Raw genomic sequence first — 24,662 nt, forward strand, 5'->3', positions numbered from 1 at the left:
GAGAAAATCTCTTCAAAGCCTGAAAATGGAAAACCTTTCACGATGGACGAGGAAAAGCGAGTGGAAAGAGAGAGAGAGTGAGTGAGCTGACCAGGAAATGACCAAGTCGAGAGTAGGGCATCCAAGTCATTGACCCTAGCTGATGTACCCATCAGCATCTCCAAAGGAATTTTTAATAATGGCAAGAAAGAGTCTGTTCTCCACGTTTCAGAATGCTGCTTTTTTGGCAAACATTATCTTTCCACACATTATTTTCTCCTCTGAGAGAGAGAGAGAGCTCAGCCAAATCTCACCCAACTACCATGCTTATCCACATTTGCGAATAATATAGACTTTTGAAAAGATATGTCATCTATGGACCATACATCAACTCGGAGCAATGAGGATTTCATAAACAATTTGAAATTCACTGAGAAACGAGATGCAATACTACACAGTAGGTTATATCAATATACAATTTGGATCGTTTATTTGCGAGTTGAACAATCTCTTATGGAATATAGAATACATATTTGCAGTTTACATATTCAAACGACCCAGAAAAAATTTTGGCATGAGAGCAGAAGATGACAACACGAAAATTGAGTTGTCTATCATTTGATAATCTTCCGACCTTCATTGCTTCATGAATAGTATTTCTTCCTCCTTTTCCGCATCAACATTGCGCATGCTCTCTATTCTTACTATTCACTTGTTTCTCCTATAATTATTAATCACTCATAGTTGCTATTCTGTTGCTTGTCTCAGTTATACTCAGACTCTAACTTCCTACTCTTCCTGCTATATTTTTCAAGCATCGTGATCTATAATCTAATTACGAAAATTTCTATTATGAAGTTGGGAAATCTTTTCATCCTCAAATTTGTTGTTATTTGAAATAGTCATACTATGCTACCATGTTATTTTTTTCGTGCATTACTGTACCAGTGTCTACGGAGATTCCTATTATAAAGTTGGGAAATTTTTCAATTTTCAATTGTATCGTAACTTGATGTAGTCATACTATGTTTAAGTTTAAAATGAATAGGGCCATATCTCTCTAAGAAAACACCTCTTCTGTAGTCTACCAGTGATAGCTTGCTGAAAAAAGATAATGAACATAGCTCTAAAAATAAAAATAAACTGGTGATCTATGCCAATGGAGATTAGTAAAATAAGTTAAAGATGATTTCCATCTGTAGACCAGTGTAGAGATTAAAAAATCTATACAGATTGTAATATAGTTTTGTAATTGATATTGTAATTGTATACAGATTAGAGAATAGTAGATGGTAGCTACTTAGAGGGTAAATTTAAATCTATCTCTGAATCTTTAACCTCACTTCCAGTAATTTACTTGATTTACAAACTGCAAATAATCTTCTATTTAAAAAATAATTACACAGTCTCTCATACAAGATCCACAGTTACAGGCCCACAGTCTCTTCAGAATATATATTTTAGATCCGTTTTTGGAACCTTCTGCTTATGAACAAAAACTATGCATTTGTGAATAGCCTACTATACTTCTTGAGGCTTGGAAACGAATGCAACATCTCAATTAAAATTACAACAGGTAATTAAAATAAATTGTTGAATGACATGTCATGTCGTATTGCAAATGGAGTAATTAACGTTATTCCACGTAAACTGTACAAGATTATCGGTACGTGAAACTATGCAACAGTAAGAAACTCTTACTGATAATGTTTTTTCCATTTAAAAAGTAACGTTTCTTCAATAGTCTATTGCTATACTTGACTGGAATGTTTCAATAATCCATCAAATGAATGAGAGATTTATCATGGAATCCAAAAAATCTTGAAAATCACTTTGAGAAATATCAATATCAATATTATTAGTGAAGCGTTTGGACCCTTTGGCATGATAATAAATATACATTGAAAGGACGGAATGTTTTACCGCGACTGAGATCCAAGGTGGGGTTTCTCAAACTCTGGTGTCTGTAGGTTCAAGATTTTGACGAAAATCACAAATCAAAGTGTATTCACACTTGACTAGATCACTATAGCTTCAATATTTAGCTTCCAAGCAAAAAATCAGATTTCCTTATTTATTTACACTACTTTTGTATTGAATTTTGTTTCAACTGAATGAGTTTGTAGCGTTTGATACAAACAAACCTGAAACTGAAGATCTAGGAGGGATCAATTTAACAATACGATGAGGCCAAAGTCCTATCTGTTTTCTTATTTCAAGAAAACAAATGGAAACGCTTAAAAATTCTGAAAGTTCACTCGAGTATCATCGTATTTTCCTTGTGCCATTTCTCGAGTGTATCTGAGATCTGAAAGTATTTTTCACTTCTTATTCGAATTACAAATCGTGAAGTTCAAAGTGCTAAAATTTATTTTTATTCTGCTGACTTGTTTTATTCTTCATTACTTTTTGGAGTCCTCAGTAACTAGAGTACCTAATATTAGAAGAAGAAGGTATGAGGCTAACCAATAAAGAATATAAGGTCAGTAGATGTTTTTAATTTTCCTTCGCCTTCAGTCACGTTAAATAAATATTTTATGCTACCGAATTTCAAACTATTCTACAGTGATTTATATGGATGTTGATGTGAGACCCTTGTTTATCATTGTGTGCTATATCGCCACTTGTTTACACTAGAATTGGAACCATTTTGGGCTAGAGCCTATGCTACTTTTCTGAATGCTTTGTTATTCCGAATAATTGAATGAATAAATGAACAACAGTGTAGAGAACATCTAACAGGTTGTCAAAAAAACTTTCTTTCATCCTTTAGAATCTAGAATCCACGATTCTAGATAGAACCAGATAAAACTTCTATTCTGTGGTAGAACGAACAAGTGGTGACAACGTTGATTCTTCAATCCGCTGGAATATATAGGTATACAGCTGACGTGGAACAATTATACCTTCCAACTTCTAGAATCTTCTCTGAGAATCTTCGGATTTTATCAAAGGCTATTATTGTTCTATTCATTCCTACTATTTCGTTTTTCCAAGAGTTTTTTTTTATTTTGATGTACTGTATAGCAAGGATCTCCAAGGAGCATTATCCACATTGCTCCATATTGAGGCAAACTAGGAAGCAGTATTGTTTGGGAATTCATCAATAGGTCTCTGAAGATGCACAACATTATTATTTCAGTGGAAGAACGCGGCGGGAAAGCGTACACTTCCGCAGTGAAGATGCAACCAAATGCTGTGAGATGCTTTGATGTTGATTATCCACACACCTACATAACAATGTCAGAAGTTGGCCTAGCAACAATGATCACAGAAGAGGGTAGAGTCAGGTACCGTTATAAATAGGGCTGTAAAGCGGCTCCAGTAGGGGAGGGGTGTTGGTTGTAGTGGGTGGGGGAGTAGAAGGTGGTCCATTGTGGGTCAAACTCGAGGAGAAGATCCCCATACATGTAAATAGCTACCCTTGGCACCGTTATTCGTTACATAAAAAAGGGACTGGAGTCTTCCTCTTCCTCGTCTCTCGCTCACTTGCTTACTTTGTTTTATACTCTCTCTATCCCTCAACCATCCACTAAGTATATACTACTTATATTCAAACCAGCAGACCCCACGTCCCGGAAGCTATTCAAGAGATTCGACCTGATTCTTTTGTTTCACATCTAGCCAAAAAAATGAGGATCCATCGCAGAGTAGGGCTCAGAGATGCTTCCCTATTGATAGATTGATAGAAGGGCCGGCTGCCACGGTAAACTGGGCTGAGAATAATTTCCGGGTTCTCAGCATTGAGCGAGTTCAGTAGAACAACACACAATTCTCCATTACAATAAACTAGAGTGCTTTGTAGAGGATGCTATTGAGGAGCGATTGGTTCCGTGGCATGGATTTGGGACTAAGTGATGGCGGAAATGGTTGTCTGTCTCTTGGGGGATGGGAGCAGTATTGGAAAGATATCATGGCAAGTATTCAAGTAGCTGGAAACGTACAAGTTACGTTGATTTCCATCAAAAGGAACATTTGAAATAAATCAAGTTCAACCATCACTCATGTGTAGCAATTTCTTGAAATTGTAACCGATTCCTTCAATTTTAGAAATTGAGGTTTTTTCCCTCGATAAGAAAGAGAAATATATTGAATATAATGACTGCCAACGAGCTCTTTCCATGTAGGAGAACAAAGATTAACGAAATTAAATGAAAAATGAATAGTTCCCCATTAACTTATTAAAAAAATACCGTATTATTCCGAAATTTATTCATTTATTCTTATGGCTTTTATCGGCAGAGAGATCCTTTCGGATGTTCAGCCTTGCCGTATTACCCAATGTCATTTCGTATCAACACTCAAGTTTATAGGTTATGTCTTGGGTTCTTCATGTTTTCCCACTAAAAAATTGCACTTTCACTTCCTGAGTTGCTATTTTATAAATTTTAAAATAGAAAATTTAAGTGAAGATTAAATAGGATTTTAATGAAGATTTTAAAATATAAAAGTACAGTACACATTTTCCTGTACATAACAAATTGAACTCTGAACTAAGTGATTTTTTCGCTATGAGTTCTTTATGGTTGACTGTGTGCTTCATAAATACATAATGGAGTCATGACAGCTCTCATGTATCCCGAATGTAGATTTTTTTAGGGCAACCGTTTAAGCACACAGATGACACATCTCAGTGGGAGTCGACGGGTGTCATAAATCATGGGAAGGTGTTTTCGAAATTTTTTGACGAATGTTTGAAAATTTCATTCAAGGACACGAGTGTTTAGCGAATTCCGACGTCGGAAAAAAGCACAGTGTTAATTTCTTTGGTGTGAGCATCTGGATCGTAACTCACGATCAGTCGACAGACCAAACAAACAGTTGACGTAATTTATGCGCGGAAAGGGCAAGGCGCATGCGTGTGGGATGTCTGCGATGGTGACAAGCAGGTTTCAATTAAGAGTTCATCAGCTCGGCTAATTTATCGTTCCATTCTTCATCGACGGAATCTTGAGACCAACGGCTGTTGTCATCACGGCCACACAAACCTACCACGTGGTATGATAAGAAACCTATAGCCCACATCCTCACCAACACGTTTCCACCAAATCCGACAATTCACCAAGACTCTTCTTGTCGAGTCGCGTTTCTTTTTGTCTTATCGCCGCTCTTCTCAGAACCATTCTGTGTTTCCGTCCGCCTTTTTATAGTCTTCCTGTCACTGAATGCAAAACGCATTTTGGCAATAATGCTGCTGTTCAGTCCCGCAGCGAAAAGCGGGGATGCATTGTTCATTTCAGCATCGTTATCGTTATTACCACTTTTCCTGTCGTCAATGTGCAAACTGGACATCTGTTTTATTGAACAAGTACTAAACTTTTGTTGCATGAATATTTTTTCAAGATTTAGAGGGATGTTCACGAATGAATCTTAATTGCAATTGACAACAAGCTTTCAAGGCCCGGTTGCACAAAAGCCGGTTAAATTTTAACCGTGATTAATTTCAAATAAGTCTTCTCTGATTGGTTCTCTTGAAATTAATCACGGTTATTCAACTGAATTAAACACGATATAAATTCAACTGACTTTTGTGCAACCGGCACCAAATATTGCAAAATTAACTTCATTATGAACAAAAACATTTAAAATATTATTTTGTTCTCAGATCTTCGTGAAAATTCACTTCCACATAAACTCTTGAACTCTAATTAAACAATACTGATTAATTAATTTCAAAATTATTCAATTTTCATTGAAGTACTCTATATATTCTGGAGCATCTAGTGTTTACCCAATACCCACTTCATGGTGAAAAACGCACTCAAGTTAGGATACTTACTTTTGACATATCAAAGAACCCTCTTCTAATTCCAAAGTTAGATATAAATCAAGGTAATTGATTTCAATTATGAGAATTTTGGTTGTTACAAGCTTCCTACTAATTCACTTCTTGGATTAATCACCAATTTTCTATCAAGCCTAATCATTCAGAGTAGACATATTGATCATTCACAAGATTTGATAACTTTAATACAAGAAAGACACAAATGTACCGACCAATCAAGGGCAAGAGAATTTCAAAGTCAATTCAAGGATATATATTAAATAATGTGGTGGTACTGGAGTTGTCCATTTCAAAAAGACGATAGGCCTAATATGTGGAATCATGATTTGTAAATTTAATGGTTGATTTCCCAGGCCACCTATATGGTGACTACGGCCAAACCGTCCATTAGTATGCATATTAATTGGACTCAAGTCTTTGTGTGCCTCACTCTATTCAGTCACGTGCGAATCACGTAGTCCTGCTTGTTTTTAGGAACCAACTTATTATGCATGCTGACCACTCCACTTTGTCCGTTCGGCCGAAATCGTCGCGACAGGACTTTCATCAAAAACTATGAATATCGTGTTAATTTACAAGGTGACTCTACAATGAACCACGATAAGTAAGTCCTCAAAACTAAAAACAAACTTATCAAAATAGGCAAGCTCTTGACATCTCAATAACAATCAATACTAAAAAAAAACACACTAATAATAAACAATACTAAAAACACTCCTATATAACGTAGAAATCAGAGCAAAAGCTATATAACAAGTATTTTTACCTAAGGAACGCCACTATAAAAGAAATGACGCTTAATCATTGATAAGACTATTAATGGTACGCTTTCATGTATGGTAAAAGGTTAATGACGCCTTTATTCTTCCGTATACTGTATGTAATAGAGAAAACTTATACAGATTATAAAGATTGTGTATTCTATTACTCGATCTCTAAATTCTAATTACACTATACTCTATGAAAACTCTACCTTTACACGTATTAAATAATAGCTGTCAGGCTCGCTTCGCTCGTCATATCTGTCTAGCCAAGGACCCCCGGCTGGATCGTCCAGAAATGAGATCAGCGGGCTCGCTTCGCTCGCCTGCATTTTTCATTTGAGCATGCTTCATTTCCTCAGAAAGTCAAAGTACTGAGAAAACGCTGATTTTGGGCGTATATTTGGTGATTTGAAATATTGAAGTCACCTTATCACAAAATTTTTAGACCCTAAATAGCTAGACCTCTGTACCAAATTAATGCTAATTTTGGGCTTATCCTTGGTGTTATTTCAAATTCCTTCTAACACAACATTATTACACCCTAGCTTAGCTTCTGTACTAAATTTGAACAATATTTCTGTTCACTTGTTCTCGATAAATCTGAGAAAAAGCAGAAAAAAAACGCTGGAAAACGCTAATTTTGGGCGTATCTTTGACTTTATTGCAAATTCCTTCCAACACAACATTATTACACCCTAGCTTAGCTTCTGTACTAAATTTGAACATTTTCTGTTCATTTGTTCTCGATAAAGCTGAGAAAACGCTGGAAAAACGCAGATTTTGGGCATATCTTTGGAAATTTTTCCAAATCCGTTCTTAATGCGCCTCTAAAGGGCCAACTGAACATACCTACAAAATTTGAACGTTTTTGGTCCGGCAGATTTTTAGTTCTGCGAGTGAGTGAGTCAGTGAGTCAGTCAGTACCATTTCGCTTTCATAAATATAGATTGATAATAAGTTCAGTGGGCTGGACAAATTGTTGAAAGAGTAATAATGTATTTTGATAGGGCTACTTGAATATTGTTCAATTAATATAGAAAAACTACATAGTATCCTTTTTTTGAAAGGGTAGTTGGATTTTCATTTAATTTTTTGATGTTTATATATATATTTTTAAATAATCAGTTCAGTGGGCTGGATAATTGATAAAAGTGTAATGAAGTATTTTAATAGGGCTACTTGAATATTGTTTAATTAATACAGAAATAACTACATAGTACCGTTTTTTAAACTTTTTTTGGAAGGTCTTTGATTTTTATTCAATTATAGGTACTCTATACTTATACTCCACCCATACTCTGTACCTTTACCTACCTATCTTTACTCTACTGCCTTATACGTTTACTCTATGAAATCTACCTATTACACTATAATTCTACCCTATGAACTCTACCTATTACCCTATACCTTTACTCTATGAACTCTTTACTCTACCTATTACCTTTACGCTTTACTCTATGAACTCTACCTATTACACTATGGCTAATAAGTTCATTGGGCTGGATTGACTCCTCTGGATGTATTTCGTGATCGAAGACAGCGTCATTGACCTTACAGCGTGTGCCGCCCGCAGCCGCAGTCTCATGATCACCACCTCAATCCACCCACTACCCACTCAATAAAATCGAGATCAAACCCCCCAAACCCCTCCCCCACCACCCAGGGAGCGACATGTCTGGCCGAGAATACTAATATGCCGATAATCGATGGACAAGTTGATTGACCTGTCAACCTGTCATAACATGGGTTCATGTTATTAGCATTATTCATGTGTCGGTATTCGATTAGAGGTATGGAACGGTAATATATTCTGGAATCAGCACCTAATTTGGAAATTTTTTGTAGAGTTTTTGATGACAATTTGTGTTCTGAAAATAGTTCAATGGCTTAATTCTATATACTCATGTAATGAACTGACATTGATTCACACTCATTGGTTGAGTTGCGCAAGTTCAATCATGCTAAATTAACATTTTCAATTATTTCCAAAATTTTTAGGCTTCTATCCAAAGAAAATAATTGTATTGCTCTCTTATCTTATATTTTGCTACATCTACAAATTCATCAATGTAGATTTTGTTTTTGATATTAATGAAATTTATGGCTGTGATCCGTGGTCTAGTGGATAGAGTGCCTGCGTAGCAGCATAGAGATCCCGGGTTCAAACCATCTCACAACCAAAAGTTTTTTAACCAGATCACTCCCGTGTTATCGGATGGGCACGTTAAACTGTCGGTCCCGGCTGAAGTATGACAGTCGTTAGGCCCATTGACGGCTTAAATTATATAATCAGGCGGTGGGACCTTCCCGCAAGGGACTCCCCACCAACAAAAGCCATACGAATTTACTTTATGGCTTACTTGAAAGGGAGTGAAAAAACTAATAACAAAAAGAGATAAATTTTACGTTTTTCAGGTCTTCTCCAGAGGATAAAGTTGTGATACATCTAAATCCCAATACAGTATTCTAAATCTAACAAAGACCATGATATTTTATTCATTTATTTATTCATTTATTCATTTATTACATTCCTTAATCACAACATCAAATTAATGATTGGGAGAAAATCAACAGGATAAACCCAAAACTGTTCCTCTCCCTAATTTTGATAAAAATAGTCCAAATGAGGTTATGAAAACACTTTTATAAAGATCACAAAAATTTACAGTCCAAATATACATTATACTAAAAAAATTTTATATACTAAATTTTTTTATTTTTCATTGATATTAATTTTTTTAGCAGTAGCTTACTTGCTGATGAAAGTTCATTTTCATATCAAGAAGTTGTGCTTGTAAACTTTTAATTGTTTATAATTTCCAGAATCTTCCTCTGTAGGAGGGCTTGATTTTTGACCAGACAATCTGACCAGGACGAGAGAGAAATTTGTTAGGCTACTTTAACTGATTCCCCAGTATGTTTTGTATCATTCTATGTGTGCCCTGATTTGTTTCATTTGTACAATTTGTCAAAAATCGACAAAACTTATTTGACTTATGAAGGAACAATACGCTAGGAACCCACTTTACTTCCGGCTTCAGTTTATCAAAGCGCCTTATCTGACTGAGCCATCAGAGTTCACATCTTATTGCAGCTTTTATACAATGATGACGTCCACACATCGTAATCAGAGAAGCAACCTCGATATTGAACTTATGCATTATCAATGTCGGTTATATAGATACAGTATTGGATTTGAAACACATAATGCTTGCGTAACTGGTGTTATACACAGCCTTCAAATTTGCACTCGCATGTTATAGCATGGGACAATGTTCCCGATTCAAAAATTGATTCTCAATTACTTGTGATTTTACTGCATTATTGTGTGAGTCTTAAAGGTTCATAGGTAATGTATTATAATCTGTCCAATTTTGAGCTATGGTGAGAGATTAATTCTACTATGATATTGAATATCTTTATTAATTTATTTTAGATAGAGATAATTAATATTGGAGAGGAATAAGTGTCAGGTGCGCTTAGAAGTCTTTCAAATAAGGTCAAATTTTTGTTGAGAATGATGACCACGAAAGCTTTTGCGGGGTTGATGAAAAGAGTGATGATTGAGATTAATAAATCCTATACTATTAAACGAGCAACTTTTGTTTATATGTTTAGATGTTTGTATGTTTATATTATGTTTGTATTTCACCGGATCTCGAAAACGGCTCAAACGATTCTGACGAAATTCAGAACATAGTAGGTTTATAATATAAAGATTCGATTGCACTGGGTCTCATCCCTGAGAAAACTTGCTGAAGGACATTAAAAGGATAATTATTATTCATCCTTGGAAAAACAGCTGGTAATAATTATTTCGTCGTCTGTTGGTGATGGAAGTGAGTGAGCGAGTTTATGTGTGTGGGACTGTGTCAAAATTGTGAATCAGCTGTTGAACTTTTGTAATCATTCAATCAGGTACTTAGTGCCGGTTGCAAAAAAGCCGGGTTATTCTCAATCCTGATTAATTCCAGTAGATCCATCTTTTTTAAATGGTCTTCTCTGATTTGGTTCACGTGAAGCTAATCAAGATTAAAATTTAACCGGCTTTTGTGCAACTGGGCCTTTGTGAGGGAAATTTTTGCATTCCTCTGGGAATTAATCTCAATTTACTGTTAATAGATGGAACATCTCTGTATGAATGTTATTATAATTTCTTCTCAAGTAAGTAATACATTTTACATGCTTTTGTACTCCAGAGCGAAGCTCGGTCCCCGATATTAATTATTAATTCCAAAAGAAATTGACTTTTCTCAACCACATTGAAAAAAATGGGATAATAAATTGAAATTTGAATATTGAAAAAAGACTGAGGATTACTGTTAATTCACGGGGCTGGCTTCAAGCGGTCACCCAACCAACAGGAATACCGAGCGATCGTAGCTTATTTAATTGAACTATGGTTGATACTCATAAAATAGGCTAACATCTTCCAGTTGAAAGACTCTAACATGGTATCAAACATGAAGGCAACAAGATGTAATATCCTCCCAACAGATGTCTTCCTTCCTCCTTGATAGTGGAGTTAATCACAATAACATCATCAAAAAAGCCGTGATGATGTCGAGTTCCTCAAAAGCCTCTCAGAGCTAACAGCAATGGTCGAAAATTATCCAGTAGCAGATTTCTATTTCCAAGAACTAGAGATGGAAAAATACGAAAATAACCGAGTACTGTTCACGACTTGACAGCAAGATAAATTGATTCCAGAGAATTTTCTCACTTCTGAGCCGTTGTGTATACAATTCAGTCATTTAGGCATCAGTCATTTAGTCTCATTAGATTACATCTGTCGATTATTTTCGTGTATCAATGTCAAGAACTGAGCCATTCCAAGTGTCTGTTTTTGCACAACAGACAAGCCTAATTAATAGTTCAAAGGGAATTTTGTTTACAATTGAAAGCTATTCTTATAGATTTGAAAATAACATTGGCTATTAGGAGATACACGGAAGTTGGCTCTAGCTCTCCAGCAACGCAATAAGGCCCACCAGAGGGAGCAGTCACAACAGCTCAGATAATTATCAAGTCAATGGCTTAAAAGATATCGTAAGTTACAACTTCACGATTGTCCAAAATTCGTAGGCCATAAAGTTGTATTGTCAATTAATAGTAATACCAGAGACAAAAAAATAATCTAGTAAATTAAACAGTATCTCTACTCTATGGTAATACATTCCCAAATGATTCTATTACAATGTTTATAAAAGGTTTGAAAGATATTACACAGAAGTTTCAACTTCATGACTGACCAAAATTCATAAACAATGAAGTTATGTTGTCAAATACATTCACATATAATTGCATGTAATGTACACATTGTATACAATACATAATGTATGTAGAGTGTATAACTCCATTACTATGTTGATGTTGTCTATGTTCTGCTCAGTGAATGGCATGGATTGTATCCAACAAGGAAGGTCATTAACAGTTTGAAATCAGTATAATTCTCGTTATTCATTAACTCCGCTAGTACTTCATGGCGATAAATTATATTGATAACGTGTCTACAACATCAATATCACGATCGACGCTACAACCATGCGGGGTTGATACACTTGTAGCAATATAAAGTAGTAGTTTGCACAGTAATTACAAACTTGGAAATCAATTATTATGCATCTGGTTTCATATGCACTGCTGTTTCCACTTCAGTTTCAGTCCATGAATGACAAAATTTTCTTCTTGTGAGTTAATTTATGCATTCGATTTCTATGGATGCCAACGCACAACTAGATCAGATCTATTTTGCTTTGTGAGGATGCTGTTAAAATAGACAGTAAGCAATGCTGATTGAGAAGCCTATTCCTAACATGCTATTCAGGTGAATCAAACAAGATATTATTAGAACAAATAGAAAATTATAATTTACAAAATTATGAATTCAGGCTTATCGAGGAAAGTTTATAATCATCAATTGGGCATCCGTAAAAAAAAACATAGATGAGTAGCAGTTTTGAGCCATAAGCCGGTTGTAAAATGTCAATCAATTTTGCTGCTATGAGAAATTTTGCCGATGGGAGAGAAAGAGAATTCAACCAATCATAAAAGAGAGAGTTGTAGAGAGAGGGGGTTCGACCAATTCCCAGCTAACCAATGAGAGTGTAACAATTCAGGGGTCATCGCGACAGTCAATGGTAGTTGAGTAAGAGAGAATTCAACCAATCACAGGACAACCAATCAGAGACCAGTAAATCCATCGTAAATCTCTCGTTGACAGCCAACGAGAGTTGAGTAAAAGAGAAATCAACCAATAACAAACTAGCATTATACTACTGTTAACTGTTATCGTTCTACAAAGCTCATAATTATCATGAACAGGCCTCAGGTTCCAAGAGCCTAGTTACTTATCTGTAAGTCTACAGATGGGAATAAATTAGGAATTGCATTTGTTCAAATGCTAATTAATGAATAAATATCGGGGACCGAGCTTCGCTCTGGAGTACAAAAGCATAAAAAAATTATTACAGAAGAAGAAATTATTATAACATTCATACATAAATGTTCTATCTAATCACAGTAGATTGAGATTAATTCCCAGAGGAATGCAAAAACTTCCCTCACAAAGGCCCAGTTGAACAAAAGCCGGTTAAATTTTATTCCTGATTAACTTCAAGTGAAACAAATCTGAGAAGATCATTTCAAAAAGATGGATCTACTGGAATTAATCAGGATTGAAAATAACCCGGCTTTTTTGCAACCGGCACTAAGTTAGTACCTGATTGGATGATTAAAAAAGTTCAACAGCTGAGTCATAATTTTGACACAGTCCCACACACATGAACTCGCTCACTCATTTCCATCACCAACAGACGACGAAATAATTATTATCAGCTGTTTTTCCAAGGATGAATAATAATTATCCTTCTAATGTCCTTCAGCAAGTTTTCCCAGGGATGAGACCTAGTGCAATCGAATCTTTATATTATAAACCTACTATGTTCTGAATTTCGTGAGAATCGTTAGAGCCGTTTTCGAGATCCGGTGAAATACAAACATTTATAAACATCTAAACATATAAACAGAAGTTGCTCGTTTAATAGTATAGGATTATGCATTACAGCATTTAATTAGGATTTTAGTTTGATAATAAATATCTGTAAGTGTTATTGTGCATAAAACTGATGCCTAGCCAAACCAAATAATACTAATGATAATAATAATAATTTTGATGGAAAATGGTCCCTTGCAACATTGATTCTAATCAATGAAAATCATAATAATTAAAATGTTGATGGAAAATTATTCCTAGCAGCAAGTAACATTGATACTAATTACCCAAATGGTACAACATTTTTGGAATCCAACAACAGATGACGAACATTCCTGAACATACATAAAAATGTAAACAATTACCATGTCTTTATGTTGTGTAGGCTACACCATAACTCTAATGTTGATGGGCGACGATAATATTCCTATCCTCGAATAAAACGTGTAACCCCACATCTCCCACTTCTTGTTATGTGGGTATTGTTATTCCGAACAGTTTGTGTGACGATAAAACGTCGACTGCCAAGCAGCAAGCACCAGTTCCTACATTGGGAATTAAATGAAAACTCCACAAGTGGAGATAACTTAATGACTTCTGAACTGGTTCTCAGGGTGGAGATTGGTTGGGGGATCTGTCCATGTACGATGTGTTAGTCTACATCACTGTGTGTGTGTGTGTGTGTGTGTGTGTGTGGTGTGTGTGTGTGTGTGTGGTGTGTGTGTGTGTGTGTGTGTGTGTGTGTGTTGGTGCGTGTTTGAAGAAGTTTTATGTGATGGGAATTGTCTTGCCCGGGCTACAATAATTAAACAGCCTTACACACATAAAACATACTCTGTGTAGTTGTAGTACCTATACTCAGTACCCTGTGTAGTCCATAACAATGAAACATACGCAGAGGGGTGCTTACTTGTAGCCTACTATCTCCATCCTTGTCCTTGTATTGGGAAAACGAAAGTAGGACCGCGAGCAACGATAAAAATGGGGAAGAGGAGGATGATGAGAGAGAGAGAGGAGAAGAAGAAGAGTAAGAATTGACGTGACACACAGAATTGAGAGGTCATTGACCCGTGGTCAGAAGAACACCTTCAGGTGGCCCAGCCTGGATGCTATTTACATAACTCAGCTCTCTCTCGTTCGCCTCCATCTCTCTCACTCTCTCGATTCTAGCCGGAAAATTCATCTACTAGCTGAATTATCATCTCCTAATCTCCTGCCTCTCCCAAAGTTATGATTCTCGCCTTGTAGGTCAAAAGAAGTAAAACTGAAAGAATAAATTTGTATTTGAATAAATTTGTAATCTAGGTGGGGAAAATCTCTGAAAAATATTTCCAACTTGATTACCATCTTCTGTACTATTAGTATAGGGCTTCTTAGCATAGGATCAAATCTATCATGCACATGAATCACAGTGATTCTGTTCAAAATGAAAATTTGACTAGCACGAAAATCACTGCATTCTAATTTAGTAGAGAAAATAAAGAGCATTTCTCTTCATCTAATATCAAGTTAATACTATTAGAGATAATACTGTATTTCATTTTCACCACATTGCATGATACTAAATGATCAGAATAAAGTTTCGTCATTCACTCTTTTGTAAAGTCTGAACAGTATACCTGTACATTATAAATAATATACATATTCCTCATACTAGAATAGTCTCATGATAAGAGGATGATAATACAAGGAGAATTCTTTTTTCGTTCTGCTTGAAAGTGTCTTCAGTCAAGAGAGAATACAAAACTCTATTGCAATGATTAATATAGGTGATTACAACAAAGAGAAATACATATTCCTGAGCTAAAGGTTAATTGTCTTACCGGGATAAGTCGAAATGCTTTTATTCTATAAATCGCAATGTATGACTACAGCCTTGACCCAAATTTCGCACACTATATTGTGCTAATTTCTATCGAGAAATAGCTGGCTGTTCGCCATATGCCTGGCTTTCAATAGTCATTCTCACCTCTGTTACCACTAGACAATGATGATGAGAGATAAGAGCTGCTTTAAATGAATTAGAAAATGAATCACAGAGTGGGTCTGAATGAGGTTCATTGAATCACGCCAAAAAACAGATCAACAATTAATAACCGGCCTACATAATACCTACTGAGCATTCATTGATTTAATCCTTCAGTACTGATGGGTACGCCTACAATTAGCCTACATTCACACAATTGCAACGCGAATGAAGACTTTTAATTGACACGTTCCCAATAAAGACTGTACTGAGAAGATATTGAACTAATTGAATTGTATGTGTGAGGCTGATACATACCAACACTATCATTAGAATTGAACGACTAGTGTAGAATGAAGCTAGACTAATTCAAGGCCTTGTCCACCTGCTTCTCTCAACTGAGATAGATGATGATGATGATGGGGAAATGCAACTTCTTTTGATTGTAATTTGATTTCAGAAATCTTTATTCTAGAGTTCAAATAAGCTACCTATTTTGGAGTAATCTATTAGAAATTAATTGAAAATGGTGCATGATCACCTGAACTTGATAGCTTCAAGATCCTAATTTCAAGTCTATTCCATGAATACCGTATGGAATTCATTGCATTGACTTGTTTTGCAACCGACGTTGATCGATATTCATTCACTCATTGAAGATATTGAACTAATTGAATTGTATGTGTGAGGTTGATACATACCAACACTATCATTAGAATTGAACGACTTGTGTAGAATGAAGCTAGACTAATTCAAGGCCTTGTCCACCTGCGTCTCTCAACTGAGATAAATGATGATGGGGAAATGCAACTTCTTTTGATTATAATTTAATTTCAAAGATATAATATCCATTAATTTAAGCTACCAATTTTGGAGTCATTTATTAGAAATTGATAGAGAACGGTGCAAAGACCACCTGAACTTGATAGCTTCAAGATTCATGATCCTAATTCAAGTTTATTGCATGAATATGGAATTCATTCCATTGACTTGTTCTGTAACTGAAGCTGTTCGATATTCATTCAACTGTAATAGAACTGGCTAGGAGATTCCAAAATTTTCAATGAAGTTTCAAAATTGGATTTGATTAATTTTGAGGGAAATGTATGGAATATAAACATCGGAAAACACAGCATCAACCTGCAATGATATTCAAAGACATACATGGATTTGTAAAAACATTTTGAGCCTTGGGCGTTGTGTACAATCTATGGCTTAGCGAAGTATCATTATAGTTTGTCTCTGATTATTAGAATTATTAGTTAGGCTGCAAGTTGCATAATAAAGCTAAATATTTATTTTCTGTAGACTGATTGCAACCTCCATATTACTAGCTTCTTGACCAATTGCACAGGTTGCATACGTTGTGTGTATGTTCTGCATCTATTATTTAGATTCACGCCTTTTTGTCAGGCTCCAAGCATGGCTGACCTTGTGAACAGAGGTTTGTAAGTTAATATTTCCTCAACTACTTGTTTTTCCAGTAAAGTCATGATGTGTTATTGTAAGATACAGATAGTTTACGAGCAAAACATTGAACTGAAGAGGTGTCTCTTTACTTTGTTCAATTCTCCTTGCAAAAGAGGGTGTAGGCTTAACGATGTTTCAACTAGTTCTTAACTATTGCAATAACTAACTATTACAATTTATTTTCAAAACTGACTCAGTATTTTACAAGTTATAAATTAATAATATCAATATTATGATTGTTTCATTATTGTAATCTAAACCCTCTGAACACGACATTTTTAGTGTATACATATTTCTTGCACTTAATTATTCGAAGTTAATTGTATAAAACCTAATCTAACCTTCGTCTTTGATATTTTTATTCCAGAATAGAGAAAGAAAACTGTTTTGAATTGAATCTATTATTAATATGTCATAAACTGACATGATTGATGATTGATTTACAGGAATGAATTCAATGAGAATAGCCTATGTAGAGTAAAATAGTATTCAAGTTTTGTAATTCCCATAAGTTATTGATTTGTGCTGATTAATTTTTCAGTTAAATGATGATTCTTATTGAAAACTTCTTTGTTCCCAGCCTTAATTGAAGGCAGGGATACGTCTAGAATTCCTATTTTTCTAAAGATATTACAGCATTATATTATACTGTATATATGTGATGCAACTTATTACGGAATTGATTTTATTTAGGTTTAATTTAGGATGAAAATCAAGAAAACCGATAAGAAAAAGTTATTTAAAAAAGTAAGATTCTCCCATTCCAAAGAAACGATAACAAAGATTATTTATTATCTCCAACTTCAGATTGCTCAGTATCTGGAAATAGCTTTATGATAGAGGACTTCCAAAATTAGGTCAAACCGAAAGAGCTTGTTACTTCCATGAAATAAATCCTCTTTTTTTGGTTTATGAATAATTATTGATAAAATCAAATAATAAGTCTACTTGATGAACTTATTTTAAGGTGTTATTTTCAGGAAAATCATTCAATAGTATAATTTATTGTAATCTCACTCTAATCTCAGGGGTCACATTTTAGTTTGATGATTAAAAATATATTTTAGTTAGAAAAATATAGATTGTCATTCCTAATTCATTCCTTATTTATTTATTTGAAAAACGACACTGATGAAGTAATCAAATAATTAATCTCACTAGGTAGAAATTTTAAGAATTACCTATTATATTTGAGCACAATAATTTATCATTTCATGATGTGAAGTGGATGATGAAAAACCACACGACAAACTTCTAGAAAGAATGTCAAATAAAATTAGTGTGACTAATAAGGACTCTTCTTTTAAAAATGTAACTTACTGCTAAAACCAATGAACAATGGTCACAATAAACAATGGCCACCATGAACAATGGTGCGGGGCGGGTTCATGACAATTTAGAAAAGACCATGAAAAACTATTCATTCTTTTGTTATTTTTGCTGAAAGGATTGTGGGAGGGCCTGGGTGGTTTTTGTCGAAAATGGCAGGGCCATTGAAAATGGGGAACTGGAACCAACTTGCCGAAAATTTCAATAAAAATATTCGTTCATTTGAACATTCCATCGATCTAAAAATTGAAAGAGATATTCGAATATCAAATCCCATAATTCGCGAAGGCGATGAAGTTGCTTTATGTTATAAATTATAGGACAATTTTATTAGCATTCAGAACGGTCATAGTTGAGTTTAAAAAAATATTGTACATTCAGTTGTAGTTGTCATTTTTGTTGAAATTCAAAGAAACATTTTCGAATCTAAAGAAGACTGGAGGAAATTGTCTTTAATAATTAACTGTTCTGATGAGATAATTTTAACTATAGTGAGGTTCACGTTATAATGACAGTATTAATCAACTTTGGTTTTGCTATCCTTGTCTATCATTCGACAAAGCCGGTGGTACTATCCTTTTCTAGGTCCACAACGATGCCCTTATGTTTTTGACAGTGTAGAAATATAATTAATTGATGTAGAGAATCGGCATCGCTATTCTTCTATCTTTATCCACTGCCATTATAATGTGGACCTCACTATAGAATGCTCAGTTACTTATTTCAAACGTTAGACATCGCTCAACAATGAATATTAATTACTCTTCCATAGAATTTGATTTTTGTTTGATATGTCCCATTAAACGAATGCACCCACTAACTACAGACTATTTGAATAACCTGATGTAATTCTAATGCAATAACCAATATCCTCCACAGGTGGATCGATAACTAGGTGCGCTCAGTTGTATAATCGGATTATTTCATCATGACATCATTTGATACTAGTGAATAGTCTTCAAAAGTTGTTATAAAGTTATAGTTGGTTCAAAATGTGAATCTAGGTTAGTAGATTTTATAGAAAATCTTTTTAATTTTTTAAAAATAGAAACCAAACTACACTGTATAGACCAAAAGTAAATATTTGTTATGATGCAAACGAGTTTTGTGAAGCAGTGAAGTTTGTATACATTTTTTGCATACTAATTAATGATAATTTAGCAAGTAATATTTTTTCTATTATTAATAAATGAAAATCCAAATTGAATGCTGTAATTCACCCCGAAGAGCTCTGCTACTGCAAATATTGACAACAGGGTGAACAGCTAGATGGAAATTCGATGAGCGCTACTATTCAAAAATAATAGTAGAGTAGTAGTAAATTATAGTAGTATTTTCATTTTGATAAGAACTAACTGTATAGACGTTTTTATCATTATTTCATGAGTGTGTTATAAGTAAGGTAGTATTTTCATTTTGATAGTAATTAACTGTATAGAAGTTCTTATTATTTCACTGAGTAAGTGTTAGTAAGTTATTGTTAGTATTATTGTATTGTGTATTTTGTCGAAAAAAGGGTTTGATTTGTATAGGTAGTGTGAGATAGTCTGTTTACTTCATGCTTGAAATTGCATAGCCTACTGAACTTAAGCTACAGTCAAGTTATCATCGAACATACACTACTCTTATAGGCCAAGTGCAAATTGATTATCATGATCTTCTGATAAGCAGATCTAGAGCCTAGCCAATAAAAGTAAACTCTGAGTAAATTTCAGACTTGCAATGCAGTTACAGAATTTTGAAACATCTAGTTTTGATTTTGTTCTGATACAGTAGCCTCTTAGTTTCAGAAGCTATCGATTTTACTTGGAGTCTTTCTGATCATAGAATGAATTATCATAGAGGAAAGATACAAGTATTTTCCTCTATAAACTTGTATATTTTCGCTATGGTATTATTTAGAAATAATTAACTTTGGTTGCACTACATGAATGGGTTAATTGCACTGGTGAATTTTGAATCACTAGAATTGATATCAATTTGGTCAATCTTATGGCCTAATATTGTGAAATACGATGGTCTATAATGTGAAGCCAATTTTCAACCTCACATGCAAACAGGTTTGATTTGTGATTGATGTTCTGATCAAGGCTTATACATTTTGTACGAAATACGCTCATAAAAATATGAATGGCTCAACACTTTCTCAATGATGCAAACAAGTTTCAGCCAACGTTATGTAGCAATTAGATATTATTATTATTTAGTGCGAATTTCAAAAGCAGCTTTTTATCGTGTCCAGAGCTGATAGTACGGAAGAGGAAATAGCTGGCCATTCGACTGAAAATTTTAGGCCAACTTATGGAGCTGTTAGGCTAATATCACAGGAAGAACCAGACTGGCAAAAACTTTGATCACCCATTCCATCATTGATGGACGCTCAGGGCATTTATAAAATGATATACGTTCACCGATTCCAGTATTTTTGATTCACGTTTACAAAAATAATTTATGATAATTGCTGAACCGGAATGATAATTAGATCTGGATTCCCCAGCTTCATCATACATGAAGTTCGTTAATGAGAATGAGATGAGGAGGATATAGCCGCGTACACACCAAAATGTTAATAACTTAATCCTTATAGATTCTATTAGATTGAACGGAACTTGATAAACACATATGATCATATCACGATAAGTTATATTCAATCTAATTGAATCTATAAGGATTAAGTTATTAACGTTTTGTTTGTAACTTTGGTGTAAACGCAGCTTATGAATAATATTCAGTCAACTGAATTGATCCAGCAATGACAAAAATGCTTGTGAAGTTTGTATAAAGTCCTAGTAGGGAGTTGTGTTTGGAAATATCTTTAAAATGTAGCCTATCTAGTATTTCAATTATTTTTCTAAAAAATCTGCCATGTTGTGCGATTTGAGAATCTGCCATTTTGTTAAAAGAAAGAAAAAATGCTAGTGCACTGAGTTTAGTTTAGTTCTAGCCAATCAAAAGCTGATGAATTTTTATTGAATACAGTTTTAAAATCATAATAATGTCTACCAAACTGCAGTTCAAAAATTGTCAACTGACCTGATAGTCTTGACATTTCGTTAAAGAATCGAAAACGTTAAAAACATTTGAATCGAAAACGTTGGTTGAATTTTCAACTGATGGGAAATTCGCTACTCTAATGAGAATCGTTTGATATTGGAGTAGATTACTTTTTCATGAAACCGAATTCATTCAACAAAAATTATCATCAATGGTTGAATTGAATTTACATCAACTAAAAATCGGTATGATTATTTTAATCAAGGTAGCCTGGCAGTGTTGAAATCAGGAAAAGATTGATATTAGACTTCTAGATATTCAAAATATTAGTAATTGATAAATTCAACCTACCTAGATCATTGTCTTACCTGCTTACAATTTCCAGTAGAATAAGGTCATCAAATTTCATAATATTTTGAAATTTGTCTGTTTCAATGGAACCAGTTTGAAATTCTTCCGAGAAAACCAGATGGTTTGATATTTTTAATATTTCCAAGTCATCTACAAGTTGAATTCTCTGATAGTTGATTGATTTCATTCATTACTATTGAATTTATATAAATTGTTGATGGAGTGTATAAGTAAGTACTTGGATGAACCAGTTTACAATTTTTAGATGTAGTTTACAATCTCTACAATATTGTAACATATCTGACATGAGATACCAGTGTCTTCTAACTTAGTAGCATTTCTCCTTTGTTTATCCTTCTCAATTTCTCACTCTTACTTGATACAAGCCAAAGACATTCTCTTGATTTCAAATAAAATGGATTTGTTTGTATCATAACACTGTAGTGGTCTGATCAATTGAGAGGATAAATTCAAAGATGTTCTAAACTCTCATGGAAGATGCTTCAATATTTTTAATATTTCCAAGTCATCTACAAGATGAATTCTCTGATAGTTGATTGATTTTATTCATTACTATTGAATTGATAAAAATTGTTGATGGAGTGTATAAGTAACTACTTGGATGAACGAGTTTGAATTCTTCAATCATGAGTTTACTAATTCTCTAATTTCTTAAATCTTATCGCTTACTAATCTATTATCAAGTGACAAAGCCCAAGATTAATTGAAAGTTATTGTCAATCTCAGTCACTAACCATATTGTATTCCACCTGTCAATGTAATATAAATTATCTTGTTCAGTTATATTGTACCATGCATCACACTCAGTGAATTTATGAACTTCATAAGTTTTGAAATGAGTGTTATATATGGTGCATTAAAGATCATTAGAATAACAAAATAGACAGTGATTAAAATTGACAATATTCTATCATTATATCATAGGTTATCACTTGGTAACAGAGTTCAAATACCGGTAGTATTCATTTCAAATTAAAATCCAGAATCTCTTCAATGAACTTCCAAAAGAACATGCGTTGAGAACAAGTGTGAACAGACAGATAGGAAGCAATAAGCTGTGCTTTGTTAGTAAAGCATTAATCAAGTACGTTCACTTATGGTGGATGAGTCATTCACCTATCTGTTTGAAACTGTTCAGTGACACAATTTATAACAATATTTCTCTGTGAGAATACCAATAATAAATACAATGGATTGTTTATGTAGAAAAACCAATACTCCATTCAATACTTCAAAATTTTACCCGAGACAACTCATTCAATTGACGTTAACTTCTTTATATAATGGATCAAACTCACAATCAGTAATACAATTAATATAGTTGCAGTATTCAATTGACATAATTCATTATTTGAAGTTGACTGCATCAAATGAAAAGATACTTGTAGGAACAAGCTGATTATGTGATGAAAGATACCTATGAAGTAAATCTGGGTAGTTTTCACAAAGTATTGAATGGATAATTAGTTTGACAACATAGAAACATTCTATTGAATTTTTACTACATGTAGTTTGGAACTTTTTGAGGTTAATCAAGCATAGACGTACACATGAAGCGTTATTTTCTATAATTTAATTAAAAAATTAAAAAATATTTATCTACAAACATAAGTTATGCGTCAAGAACATATTAAGAGGTATATAAAGGTTCTAACAATATCTAAAAATGTACAGGTTATCAGTCCGTCGACTAGTTTCAACATTATTCCTTACACTATTTGATTTGGTCAAGTTGGAAGGCAGTTAGGCAGTAACGGGTACAGTAGCCACTTCACCGTGGCGGGTGTCGGCAGTCGAAGGTCAATTAAAAACAACAAATAATAATAATAATTAAATACATAACGAGTTCGTCGATGCGATAGCGAACAACAAAACATGAGATAAGCGGAGTGGATGATGGAATAAACGTGAATGTCTGTTTTTTCTTAGAGGCAGAATGTCTTTCGTGAATATTTTTTCGCCGTGTAGAGGCGAGTCAAGTTGAATAATGGAATTATGATGTGTGTCACTCACATTGTTGGATCGGCGCCGGCAGACATAGGGCCAGGGCGTCGTCGTCGACTTCTTCTTCATCCTCGTGAGGGAGGTTCCTCGGGGAGGTCGTCAAGTGGTCACTCAGTAGAGTCCGGTCGGGTCCAGCTGTTCCACCGAGGGAGCAGTCCTTGCTGATGATGTTGCCGTCATGTTGATGGTTGCTGTCGTTCTTGATGAAGTAGTGCACGAAATAATATCAGATGTCGAGTGTTGGCGATTTCAGTACAGGCCAGTGGGGTCGAGTGTTTTGGGACCCATGATGTCGAAATAAATGATAAACTGAGTACTGGAGAAACTGATAGAACTCGGCACCCGCGTACTACTAACAGATCGAGATATGCGGAAGCTTGCTGCGACTGTATGTGCTACTCGGTCAGACGACGAGGAACGACTGAAGCCAGGTCATGGCATCGACCAAGAATGATATATATAAACGCGGGCCGCGCGCTCGGTCGGTCGCGCATGCGCAGAGCCGGAACCGGCTGTCTGGTGGGGGGAGGCGCCCCCGGAAGTGCACTCAGTCACCGGGCACCCTCTGCTCTGATCCGGGGCGACCCTACCTGGGGCACGTGCCACAGTACGATTTTCATTTCTATGGTGCCAACCCTTTGCCTCCTCAGGCACGCCTCCTCCGCACTGTCATTGGCTCGCTCTCCTTTCCTCCTCCTCATCATCTGCTCCTTATCACCCTGCTGACCTGCGTTCATCAACTCCCACCCAACTTCTGCAAAGGAGCCACGAAAATGCCAAGCCGTTCCGCGAAAAAACTTTGTTGCTAGAAGAAATGCATTTAGTAGCGAAAGCTGGAGTGAATATTAAAATTGTATTGTGGAAATCTGAATAATCTATTCTAAAATGTTATGTTTCATGTAAAAAGACCAATTTAAGATTAATTCAACAATCCTCAACATTTAAACTCAAAAACAAGCTTTAAAAATACTCTATATACTCTGAAAAGTGCAATTTTTTTTTGAG

The 24,662-nt window shown here is 34.7% G+C and overlaps 1 protein-coding gene across 2 annotated transcripts in view; it reads right to left on the reverse strand.

Moving 5' to 3' along the window:
• Nucleotides 1-24,224, reverse strand: part of LOC111054942 — a 69,511-nt gene extending 45,287 nt beyond the window's left edge. The window contains exon 1 of one of the 2 annotated variants that reach the window (XM_022342075.2): nucleotides 23,667-24,224. In XM_022342075.2, coding sequence (XP_022197767.1) covers nucleotides 23,667-23,726 — 60 coding nt within the window. In that variant the 5' untranslated portion in view covers nucleotides 23,727-24,224. The remainder of the gene's footprint in view (nucleotides 1-23,666) is intronic. The other variant, XM_022342073.2, reaches the window with a different exon arrangement.
• Nucleotides 24,225-24,662: the final 438 nt, after the last annotated feature.

The sequence above is a fragment of the Nilaparvata lugens genome, chromosome 1 (assembly GCF_014356525.2).
Source record: "Nilaparvata lugens isolate BPH chromosome 1, ASM1435652v1, whole genome shotgun sequence".
In the NCBI taxonomy this organism is placed as follows: domain Eukaryota; kingdom Metazoa; phylum Arthropoda; class Insecta; order Hemiptera; family Delphacidae; genus Nilaparvata; species Nilaparvata lugens.